Source organism: Coregonus clupeaformis, chromosome 19 (genome assembly GCF_020615455.1).
Source record: "Coregonus clupeaformis isolate EN_2021a chromosome 19, ASM2061545v1, whole genome shotgun sequence".
NCBI classification, from domain to species: Eukaryota; Metazoa; Chordata; class Actinopteri; order Salmoniformes; family Salmonidae; genus Coregonus; species Coregonus clupeaformis.
In genome coordinates this window covers 22,403,336-22,416,310 of record NC_059210.1, presented here as the reverse complement: position 1 = coordinate 22,416,310, position 12,975 = coordinate 22,403,336, and the positions used below count along the sequence as shown (strand labels likewise).

The 12,975-nt window shown below is 46.1% G+C and overlaps 1 protein-coding gene across 3 annotated transcripts in view; it reads right to left on the bottom strand.

Moving 5' to 3' along the window:
- The window catches only part of LOC121532102 (coronin-2B), a 62,916-nt gene that overhangs the window by 9,615 nt on the left and 40,326 nt on the right, over positions 1–12,975 (bottom strand). For all 3 annotated transcript variants that reach the window (XM_041837803.2, XM_041837802.2, XM_041837804.2), the window contains exon 5: positions 12,520–12,684. In XM_041837803.2, the coding sequence (XP_041693737.2) occupies positions 12,520–12,684 (165 nt within the window). The remainder of the gene's footprint in view (positions 1–12,519; positions 12,685–12,975) is intronic.

The following is a 12,975-nucleotide window of genomic DNA, read 5'->3' as shown; positions in this document are numbered from 1 at the left end:
CCTTACCACCTGGGGGCGGCCCGTCAGGAAGTCCAGGATCCAGTTGCAGAGGGAGGTGTTTAGTCCCAGGATCCTTAGCTTAGTGATGAGCTTAGATGGCACTATGGTGTTGAATGCTGAGCTGTAGTCAATGAATAGCATTCTCATGTAGGTGTTCCTCTTGTCCAGGTGGGAAAGGGCAGTGTGGAGTGCGATAGAGATTGCATCATCTGTGGATCTGTTGGGGCGGTATGCAAATTGGAGTGGGTCTAGGGTTTCTGGGATAATGCTGTTGATGTGAGCCATGACCAGCCTTTCAAAGCACTTCATGGCTACAGACGTCAGTGCTACGGGTCGGTAGTCATTTAGGCAGGTTATCTTAGAGTCCTTGGGCACGGGGACTATGGTGGTCTGCTTGAAACATGTTGGTATTACAGACTCAGTCAGGGACATGTTGAAAATGTCAGTGAAGACACTTGCCAGTTGGTCAGCACATGCTCGGAGTACACGTCCTGGTAATCCGTCTGGCCCTGCGGCCTTGTGAATGTTGACCTGCTTAAAAGTCTTACTCACATCGGCTACGGAGAGCGTGATCTATCTAGGGCATGGATAGGGAAGGGCACATCGACTGGCACAATAGGAATCCCTAACGTATGGGTAAACTGACGATCGATAAAGTTCCCAGCTGCGCCTGAATCTACTAGTGCCTTATGCTGGGACTGAGGAGAAAACTCGGGAAACACAACCTTCATACACATATGCGCAACAGGGAGCTCTGGGTGAGTTGGGTGCCTACTCACCTGGAATGGCTCATCAGTGCACTGCCTACTGCCTTGACTCCTAGGAGGCCCTCCCCAGCACCGACCAGCAGTGTGTCCTCTGCGGCCACAGTTGGTGCAGGGGATGGCCCCTCTCCTGGTCTCCTTCATAGCAGCACCTCCGAGCTCCATAGGGGTAGGCTCGGAAGTGCTGGGGGATGGAATGGACGGCCCCGGATCTGGACGTCCGCGGGTATCCAATAGGGTATCCAGTCGAATCGACATGTCCACCAGTTGGTCCAGGCTTAGGTTGGTGTCCCTGCAGGCCAATTCCCGACGCACGTCCTCCCTCAAAGCTACATCGGTAGTGGTCGATGAGGGCCCTCTCATTCCATCCCGCGTTGGCAGCCAGAGTCCGAAAGTCCAGTGCGAATTCCTGCGCACTCCTCTTCCCCTGTCTGAGGTGGAATAGACGCTCACCCGCCGCTTTTCCCTCTGGTGGATGATCGAATACCGCCCTAAAGCGGCGGGTGAACTCCGCATAGCTGACAGTAGCGGCGTCTATTCCCCCCCACTCGGCGTTGGCCCACTCCAGTGCTTTACCGGACAGACAGTAGATGAGGGCGGACACGCTCTCGTATCCCGAGGGGGCCGGGTGGATGGTTGCCAGGTAGAGTTCTACCTGGAGCAGAAAACCCTGACACCCGGCAGCTGTGCCGTCATAAGCCCTCGGGAGCGAGAGCCGAATCCCACTGGACCCTGGAGGTGAAGCGATGGGTATCGATGATGGTGGTGGTGTAATCGGAGGAGGTATAGGAAGACCTCCTCTCTCCCATCGCTCCATTGTGTTCACTACACGTTCCATGGCGGTGCCGAGAGCCTGGATCATGGCCGCTTGTTGTTGTACGCGTTCTTCCATTGATCCGGCTGGCACTGCTGCTCCTGCTGACTCCATGTCGTTGGTGTGTGATTCTGTCAAAAGGCATCAGGGAAATGCGGTGGGCGAAGTCAAATGCAGGACACAGAGCTGATCCGAAAATGTACTTTACTTTAAAGTAAACTGAGAATACACAATCTCCACACAGGGAGGAAATAACCTGCACACTAACGACTGCCGATCACGAATACAATCACACACAACACACAGTGTAAGACAGAGGGTTAAATAGGGAAGACAATACAACAAAATGGGAAACAGGTGTACACAATCAAGACAGAACAAGTCGAACACAGAAACATCGATCGGTAGCAGCTAGTACTCCGGTGACGACGAACGCCGAAGCCTGCCCGAGCAAGGAGGAGGGGCAGCCTCGGCTGAATCCATGACAACAACAGGTGCAGACATTACAGTGAAATGCTTACTTAGAGCCCTTATCCAACAGTGCATTTATTTTTTTATAAAAAATCAAAATAAAACTAAAACAAAAAAGTGTTGAGAAAAAAAGCAAAATGTTCGGGTAGCCATGATTAGCTGTTCAGGAGTCTTATGGCTTGGGGGTAGAAGCTGTTGAGAAGTCTTTTGGACCTAGAATTGGCACTCCGGTACCGCTTGCCATGCGGTAACAGAGAGAACAGTCTATGATTAGGGTGGCTGGAGTCTTTGACAATTGAGGGCCTTCCTCTGACACCGCCTGGTATAGAGGTCCTGGATGGCAGGAAGCTTGGCCCCAGTGATGAACTGGGCCGTACGCACTACCCTCTGTAGTGCCTTGTGGTCGGAGGCCGAGCAGTTGCCATACCAGGCGGTGATGCAACCAGTCATGATACTCTCGATGGTGCAGCTGTATACTTTTTTGAGGATCTGAGGACCCATGCCAAATATTTTTCAGTCTCCTGAAGGGGAATAGGCTTTGTCGTGCCCTCTTCACGACTGTCTTGGTGTGTTTGGACCATGATAGTTCGTTGGTGATGTGGACACCAAGGAACTTGAAGCTCTCAACCTGTTCCATTACAGCCCCGTCGATGAGAATGGGGGCGTGCTCAGTCCTCTTTTTTTCCTGTAGTCCACAATCATCTCCTTTGTCTTGGTCACGTTGAGGGAGAGGTTGTTATCCTGGCACCACACGGCCAAGTCTCTGACCTCCTCCCTATAGGCTGTCTCATCGTTGTCGGTGATCAGGCCTACCACTGTTGTGTCGTCGGCAAACTTAATGATGGTGTTGGAGTCGTGCCTGGCCATGCAGTCATGGGTGAACAGGGAGTACAGGAGAGGACTGAGCACGCACCCCTGAGGGGCCCCCGTGTTGAGGATCAGTGTGGCAGATGTGTTGTTACCTACCCTTACCACCTGGGGGTGGCCCGTCAGGAAGTCCAGGATCCAGTTGCAGAGGGAGGTGTTTAGTCCCAGGATCCTTAGCTTAGTGATGAGCTTAGAGGGCACTATGGTGTTGAATGCTGAGCTGTAGTCAATGAATAGCATTCTCATGTAGGTGTTCCTCTTGTCCAGGTGGGAAAGGGCAGTGTGGAGTGCAATAGAGATTGCATCATTTGTGGATCTATTGGGGCGGTATGCAAATTAGAGTGGGTCTAGGGTTTCTGGGATAATGGTGTTGATGTGAGCCATGACCAGCCTTTCAAAGCACTTCATGGCTACAGACGTCAGTGCTACGGGTCGGTAGTCATTTAGGCAGGTTATCTTAGTGTCCTTGGGCACGGGGACTATGGTGGTCTGCTTGAAACATGTTGGTATTACAGACTCAGTCAGGGACATGTTGAAAATGTCAGTGAAGTGACTTGCCAGTTGGTCAGCACATGCTCGGAGTACACGTCCTGGTTATCCGTCTGGCCCTGCGGCCTTGTGAATGTTGACCTGCTTAAAAGTCTTACTCACATTGGCTACGGAGAGCGTGATCACATAGTCATCCGGAACAGCTGGTGCTCTCATGCATGCTTCAGTGTTGCTTGCCTCGAAGCGAGCATAGAAGTGGTTTAGCTCGTCTGGAAGTTTTGTGTCACTGGGCAGCTCGCGGCTGTGCTTCCCTTTGTAGTCTGTAATAGTTTTCAAGCCCTGCCACATCCGACGAGCGTCAGAGCCGGTGTAGTACGATTCAATTTTAGTCCTGTATTGACTCTTAGCCTGTTTGATGGTTTGTCGGAGGGCATAGCGGGATTTCTTATAAGCGTCCGGGTTAGAGTCCCGCTCCTTGAAAGCGGAAGCTCTACCCTTTAGCTCAGTGCGGATGTTGCCTGTAATCCATGGCTTCTGGTTGGGGTATGTATGTACGGTCACTGTGGGGACGACGTCATCGATGCACTTATTGATGAAGCCAGTGACTGATGTGGTGTACTCAATGCTATCTGAAGAATCCCGGAACATGTTCCTAGCAAAACAGTCCTGTAGCATAGCATCTGCGTCATCTGACCACTTTTTTATTAACCGAGTCACTGGTGCTTCCTGCTTTAGTTTTTGCTTATAAGAAGGAATCAGGAGGATAGAGTTATGGTCAGATTTGCCAAATGGAGGGCGAGGGAGAGCGTTGTATGCGTCTCTGTGTGTGGAGTAAAGGTGGTCTAGAGTTTTTTTTTCCTCTGGTTGCACATTTAACATGCTGGTAGAAATGAGGTAGAACGGATTTAAGTTTCCCTGCATTAAAGTCCCCGGCCACTAGGAGCGCTGCCTCTGGATGAGCGTTTTCCAGTTCACTTATGGCCTTATACAGCTCATTCGGTGAAATCTTAATGCCAGCATTGGTTTGTGGTGGTAAATAGACAGCTATGAAAAATATAGATGAAAACTCTCTTGGTAAATAGTGTGGTCTACAGCTTATCATAAGATACTCTACCTCAGGCGAGCAAAACCTCGATGTGACAACCCAGATGTGTGAACAAGTCACTCTGGCTTTCAAGGCCATGTTGCAAGTTAAATGTGCTAATAAAAATAGAATATACACCCCTTGTAGATGACAATACAAAAAAATACAAAAAAACAACAACATATATATACATACAGTACCAGTCAAAAGTTTGGACACACCTACTCATTCCAGGCTTTTCTTTATTTTTACTATTTTCTACATTGTAGAATAATAGTGAAGACATCAAAATTATGCAGTAACACATATGGAATCATGTAGTAACCAAAAAAGTGTTAAACAAATCAAAATATATTTTATATTTGAGATACTTCAAATAGCCACCCTTTGCCTTGATGACAGCTTCCCAAACCATCTCAATTTGGTTGAGGTCGGGGGATTGTGGAGGCCAGGTCATATGATGCAGCACTCCATCACTCTCCTTCTTGGTCAAATAGCCCTTACAAAGCCTGGAGGTGTGTTGGGTCATTGTCCTGTTGAAAAACAAATGATAGTCCCACTAAGCCCAAACCAGATGGGATGGTGTATCACTGCAGAATGCTGTGGTAGCCATGCTGGTTAAGTGTGTCTTGATTCGAAATTCGAAATAAATCACAGACAGTGTCACCAGCAAAGCACCCCCACACAATAACACCTCCTCCTCCATGCATTACGGTGGGAAATACACATACGGAGATCATCCGTTCACCCATACAGCGTCTCACAAAAACACGGTGGTTGGAACCAAAAATCTCCAATTTGGACTCCAGACCAAAAGCCAAATTTCCACCGGTCTAATGTCCATTGCTCGTCTTTTTTGGCCCAAGCAAGTCTCTTTTTCTTATTGGTGTCCTTTAGTAGTGGTTTCTTTGCAGCAATTCGACCATGAAGGCCTGATTCACACAGTCTCCTCTGAACAGTTGGTTGAGATGTGTCTGTTACTTGAACTCTGTGAAGCATTTATTTGGGCTGCAATTTTTGAGGCTGGTAACTCTAATGAACATATCCTCTGCAGCAGAGGTAACTCTGGGTCTTCCATTCCTGTGGCGGTCCTCATGAGAGCTAGTTCCATCATAGTGCTTGATGGTTTTTGCAACTGCACTAGTAGAAACTTTCAAAGTTATTGACATTTTCCTTATTGACTGACCTTCATGTCTTAAAGTAATGATGGACTGTTGTTTCTCTTTGCTTATTTGAGCTGTTCTTGCCATAATATGGACTTGGTCTTTTACCAAATAGGGATATATTCTGTCTATCCCCCCCCCCACCGGTAGTGTATATATATTTAGTTTTTGGCTGCTAGAGAAAAAAAATTGTGAAGCACCTGCGCTAGTAAGAAATGCCCCCTCAAGTGTGTGACGTAGCCTGTGATTTTGGCTATGATGTTCGTTCAGGTATTCGACCGCACAGACGACTCTGGCTAGTTACCGATCGTACTACAGCGCTTCAAGTTCATTCAATTCAATCTCCTCACATGGTTAATTAATGTGTTTGTGCCGGTTGCTTGAACACCAGCCATACCCACTGGATACATGTTTTTCCTAGCAGGAATAGCCCACATTTTCGAGCCTGGGTGAGGTTTGTGCAGGTCAGGAGACTGAACTTCACTGCTGCTTCATTGAAATCAACCTTTTCGGTTGTGTGTGGTGTGTATTAAAATAATTGACTGCAGAATCCACGGCAGAATCCACAGCAGCGGTCAAGCTGGAAAGTCTGGAAAAATGTTGATATGAACTAAAAGGGGCACTACTAATCTACATTCCACATTGCATCTATTTTCTGTGGCTCCTTCTGGCAGCCCTCCACTACAACGCCAATGGTAACAGAGAGGTGGCTACAACCAGTAAGGCTGAGTTTTGTTATGCAGTGCGCTACCCAAGGTTTCGCAGAGGAGGTTGGCTGTCCGTCCTGTCATGTAGAAACCTTCATATGGTAAGCAGTTTGAATTCATGCCAGATCAGTGTCTTTTTACTCAAAACAGGGAAGTAAGGAGAGCATCTTCTCTGATATCCTTCTGTAATGGCCTCCTCACTTGTCCTCACTTGATTCAACCAAGATTTACATTCTATTTTCTAGCATATGCATCAGCCCTGCTGGAGTCTCTAAGGGAAAGCTACACCAACTCCCCGACTGCTCTAAACAACAGCATCGCCGGTTTGACCACCTCCGCACCAGAGCCCCTGTGCAGATCATACCAGCAGGTCAACAAGGAGGAGGCTGATTGCCAATACCTTGCGCGGCAGTCACGCTTCAACACAGGACCCTAGTGGTAATATAGTCAACTTGCAGCACCCATCTTCCCGGACTGGATACCATTGGATCCAGGGGCGGCCTGTTCAATAGGGCGATATGGGCGACGCACTGCCAAACGGGAAAAGGAAGGGATTTTTTTTCTAATCAATTATATCACGGCAACAGTAGTTATCAGTGTTGTAATCTATACGTCTGATCTGCCACAGTGCCACACTGCCACTAAATGTCGAATCAGGCTAAAGTCGTGCTTCAAATGGCTCCCCCCCCTTTTGGGGCGATTTCAGTCAGGTTGAAAATCGCCCAGAAGTCTCTCATAGCCTCTAATGTAAAATCTATTTTTTTCAAATTTCAGAGCCTTCAATACAATCTCTATGGGTGTCTGAGGGCTTGCACTTACGCGCTTTCGTCATACGTAACGTAACGTAACCATGAACGTAACTGAGAAAAGAGCGGATTGTGTCTTTGAAAGAAGTTCCTTTTTGTCGGCGAACAAATGAAGATAAATTGGCAACGAAACAATTAGGACCTCCCAGACCAAATTTAATAATTCAACAGGTTTCTACTAAAGGCGGAAAGTCCTACACACGAGGATTTTCCAAAAATTGGTACGAACGGAAAAATAACATTGCCACTCAACTTGATGAGGGATACAGGCTAGCTGTCCGCCGCCACAACGATGAGGTTAGTGTTGATAATCACAAGTTTACCGGAGAACTGAGACCAAGTAGAGACTTTGGACAGGGTGGATATGGTATAATAAAGGCAGTTTATTCAGAGGTAAAGATATCTGGAATCGCGTGCACGGACCCGTTCGTCAAACTCTTAGGGAGCTATAAATTAAGCCCCATTACTTACCATATCAGATAAGAGAAATTGCTGCAGCTACATATATTTTACATCCTGGCCCTACATAGTTCACTATTTGCATCACTTACCAAAATATTACATGTGGTCATATATGCTTGGAAAGTGGAGATGCCATAGAACGTCAAAAAAGTAAACATTGCTGGAGACACATTGCCGTTTTGGAGAAGACATCGCGTTTGCTAGCGAAGAGATTTGTTGTGGCAAATGAACTTGGGCTGGGAATTGCCAGGAACCTCACGATAAGATATATGCATCAGCATTGCGAGTCTCATGATTCTATACGTATTGCGATTCGATACTGTGATTTTATTGCGCACCATATGTCTGTTGCAGAGGGATCAGAAAGCCATGAGAACGAGTTTTGATCAGTCATGGAAATAAAAGTGCTGAAAACAAATTGGCTCCCAATGTGAAAAGATTGAGAACAAGCTATGAAGGAACAATAATGGTGTTTTGGTGCAGGTACAGCCAACTAGCGCTAAAATATTGCGATATTGTCAATACAGTATATCGTAAAGTATCACTATGTAACTCGATTTCTTTCACCCCAATCCCTCAAATTAACGGTAAATAACTGAATTGTTTGCCCCACATTTAGCTAAGATGATTAGCTAGCCAGCTAAAATGTTTTATTTAGTTAGCAGTCGCATCTACAATAGTTTACTGTCAATAACATGTCTCCAAAAATGACGTGGTGTCTCCAATTGTGTTGACATTTTACAATTGCGATGCGCATCCATGAGTATCCACTTTCTGTAGCTCAGCTGGTAGAGCATGGCGCTTGTAACGCCAAGGTAGTGGGTTCGATCCCCGGGACCACCCATACACAAAAATGTATGCACGCATGACTGTAAGTCGCTTTGGATAAAAGCGTCTGCTAAATGGCATATTATTATTATTATTATTATTATCTGAAGAGAGCCCCGAAACATTGTGTGCAGACATTTTATGCAATAAATGAAGTAGGTTGAATCTAGTAGTTCTGATCTTCTGATTGGTCCTGATGAGTTGGGCGAGGCCCCCTCCAGGCTACTGTCACTGTTGCATTGGCTCTGAGTCGGGTTCTCTGTCTTCAAATGTTCAGCCTAAGAGAGGGGATTTTTGTGTGTGTGTGTGTGTGTGTTTAACAGTGATGATGTGTGTGTGTGTGTGTGTGTGTGTGTGTGTGTGTGTGTCCTCAGAGCAAGAACTCGTGAGTTGGAAGAACTGAGAGGCCTATGGCGTGGGTGTTGTCCTTGGCCACCTGCTGACAAGGCTGACAAGATAGGACCCTTTTGTCCATTGTTATTGGATAGGAACAGAACTTATAACCAGCTCCTGACCTAAATAGATCTTAGCACAACATTTTACTCAACATATCATATTCCATATTCACTATAACAAATATATTTACTACGACATTAGCAAGAACCGCCACATCCTCAGCCGGCTAATCCAGTGTGTGAAGTTTTGCGGAGTGTTTGAGTTAGCTTTGCGAGGCAAAGATGAAACTGAGGGCTCCACCAACCCTGGTAAGCCAACACTTTTGAGATCAGTCAATAAATGCTTCTGGTATTGACTTATATGCTGCCCCTGTCTTCATGTTGTTGCTGGACATATCTTTTTTTAAATGTGTGTAGGTCACCTAAATCATCAGAAAAATTGCCCCCCCTGAGAATTTTTTCAGGAGCCGCCACTGATTGGATCTGATTGATGTTCTTGTATTCTTTAGCACAGCAGACAACTACATGAAGTTTTCTGTTTGTATGTGTTACTTGTTACCAGCACCTAAATGCATGTTTCGCTCCCTGTGTGTGTGTGTGTGTGCGCGCGCGTGTGTACAGGCGATGAAGATCAGTTAGGCGTGTATGGAGAGTGGAAGGAGAGGCACAACCCAGGCCCACAGTCTCCCTCTCCGAGCTCAGCTTACGCTCCGCAGACAGCCTGGAGAAACACACCCACACCCAAAAAAATAATAAACCCAAATAAATGTAAATAAGTGCTTTACAGATACAGAATTTAAGGGACTCAGTGGAGATCTGAGAGGTTTTCGACAGGTTTAAGCAACATGGTAATAGCTCCAATTGCCCACTGATAGGCGAGGTGGAAGTTTTCTATGTTGCTTACACTTGTCAAATCCTCTCAGATCTCCACAAGTAAATAGGGCGTAGGGCGTAGGGTCTAGGGTTCGATTTATGATTGTACGTTAGAAACACAGGTAGCCTAGTAAACATGTCTTCACAACTGCTTATATAAAGGTCTGTACCTTAGAGATCCGTTTACATCCCCTAAGTCCCTTCAATTCTAATCTGGACCAAAAAGCCAGTTCCACTGCAATCTTCCTGCAGCAGATGCTCTCTATTGCTGTGGTCATTAGATAGCAGTGTCAACATATGCACATGAAAAATCTAACAACAAACTAACTTTTGACCACAAAGACTATCGTTGATATTTAATGACAATATGCTAATGTGTTTTTGCAGCATTACTAGCCAAACCGTCTAGTGCAGGTTTAGTTCTGGCTACACTCATCTCACCACCACCTGTCACCATGAAATGTTCCTTTTCTGGACTGTAACGATAGCTTGCTAGATGGCTAGCTAATTATGTATATGCTAGGTTTTGTTGAAGACTAATTTACAGCTTTCAACAACGGGGATGCCGAGAACAAGGTCAAATGGCAATCTTGACTAAATGTAAGAGTTAGCTAGCTAGTTAGCTAACGTGAGCTAGTACTGTAACTAGTTACGATAGTTAGATAGCTAGCTAACATTCACAATTGCTTCCCCCTTTTTCTGACTTAGCTTGCATTAGCTAACTAGTCACAATCCAGCATTTGGCTGTCAGATACAGTGCATTCGGAAAGTATTCAGACCCCTTGACTTTTTCCACATTTTGTTACGTTAGAGCATAATTCTAAAATGGATTAAATCATTTTTCCCCTCATCAATCTACACACAATACCCCATAATGACAAAGCAAAAACAGGTTTTCAGAAATGTTTGCAAATTTATAAAATAAAAAAAATGAAATATCATATTTACATAAGTATTCAGACCCTTTACTCAGGTCTTTCTTGAAGCACCTTTGTCAGCAATTACAGCCTCGAGTCGTCTTTGGTATGACGCTACAAGCTTGGCACACCTGTATTTGGGGTGTTTCTCCCATTCTCCTCTGCAGATCCTCTCAGGCTCTGTCAGGTTGGATTGGGAGCGTCGCTGCACAGCTATTTTCAGGTCTCTCCAGAGATGAACAATCGGGTTCAAGTCCGGGCTCTGGCTGGGCGACTCAAGGACATTCAGAGACTTGTGTCGAAACAACTCCTGTGTGCTTACGGTCGTTGTCCTGTTGGAAGGTGAACCTTCACCCCAGTATGAGGTCCTGAGCACTCTGGAGCAGGTTTTCATCAAGGATCTCTGTCTGTACTTTGCTCCGTTCATCTTTCCCTCGATCCTGACTAGTTTCCCAGTCCCTCCCGCTGAAAAACATCCCAACAGCATGATGCTGCCACCACCACGTTTCACCGTAGGGATGGTGCCAGGTTTCCTCCAGATGTGACGCTTGGCATTCAGGCCAAAGTGTTCAATCTTGGTTTCATCAGACCAGATAATCTTGTTTCTCATGGTCTGAGAGTCCTTTAGGTGCCTTTTGGCAAACTCCAAGTGGACTGTCATGTGCCTTTTACTGAGGAGTGGCTTCCGTCTGGCCACTCTACCATAAAGGCCTGATTGGTGGTGCTGCAGAGATGGTTGTCCTTCTGGAAGGTTCTGCCATCTCCACAGAGGAACTCTGGAGCTCTGTCAAAGTGACTATCGGGTTCTTGGTCACCTCCCTGACCAAGGCCCTTCTCCCCCGATTGCTCAGTTTGGCAGGCCCCCAGCTCTAGGAAGAGTCTTGGTGGTTCCAATCTTCTTCCATTTAGGAATGATGGAGGCCACTGTGTTCTTGGGGACCTTCAATGCTGCAGAAATGTTTTGGTACCCTTCCCCAGATCTGTGTCTCGACACATTCCTGTCTCGGAGCTCTACGGACAATTCCTTCGACCTCATGGCTTGGTTTTTGCTGTGACACCTTATATAGACAGGTGTGTGCCTTTCCAAATAATGTCCAATCAATTCAATTTACCACAGGTGGACTCAGGATACACCTGAGCTCTATTTCGAGTCTCATAGCAAAGGGTCAGAATACTTATGTAAACATTTCAAAAAACCTGTTTTCGCTTTGTCATTGTGGGGTATTGTGTGTAGATTGATGAGGAATAAAATGTATTTAATCAATTTTAGAATAAGGCTGTAACGTAACAAAATGTGGAAAAAGTCAAGGGGTCTGAATACTTTCCGAATGCACTGTATTTAGCATAGCCTACTAGATCATAATAATTGTATATAATGGTAGCGAGCTACTTTAGTTCAGCTTACTTACCATGATGTCTGACCAACACGGCACAAATTCTCCTCTGGTCTCTCGGTCTCCGTCAAGACTCAAAATTATAAGACTGCGGTCCTGGTATTTGTTCGCTGTTTTCTGCCATAATGTATGTCATGTAATATGTAGCTAATGTTATGTAATTTAGCAAGATACTGTAGGTGGGTATCGCTGATCGCCGCTCGCAGTGGTAGAGACAGATAATCATTGTGGCTCAGCGTTCCAACAGTCTTCACCTGAATCTTTGTAAAGCTTGGTCAATATTCTATTTCATGTTTTTATCGTGCGTGTGCAGCCCAGCAGTATATCATCTATTATATCTCCAATTTACAATGTTGCATTGAATAAAAAGGTGACATATCAGATTGATACATATACCACTATTAATTATTGTTTGGGGGGTTTTAAGTGAAACATGGTCTTTAATCTAGCTGGTGTCTCTCTGTCTACAAGGGGGAGTGACCCACCTGCAGGACCTTGCCCGAGCGAGGCTCGATCACACGCAGGTGTTTGTCCTTGCAGCTGGTGGCCAGCAGGCTGCCGTCAGTGTTGAAGGACATGCAGAGCACCACATCTGAGTGACAGTCGATCATCTTCACTGGGGCTCCCACCTCCAGGTTCCAGATCAGGATCTGACAGATGGAGGGACATGAAGAGTGAGAGTTACTGTAGGATATATATATATATACGCTGGCCTTACTGAAGAGCTCAGTGACTTTCAACGTGTCACCGTCATAGGATGCCACCTTTTCAACAAGTCAGTTCATCAAATTTCTGCCCTGCTAGAGCTGCCCCGTTCAACTGTAAGTGCTGTTATTGTGAAGTGGAAACGTGTAGGAGCAACAACGGCTCAGCCGTGAAGTGGTTGGCCACACAAGCTCACAGAACGGGACCGCCGAGTGCTGAAGTGCGTAGCGCGTAAA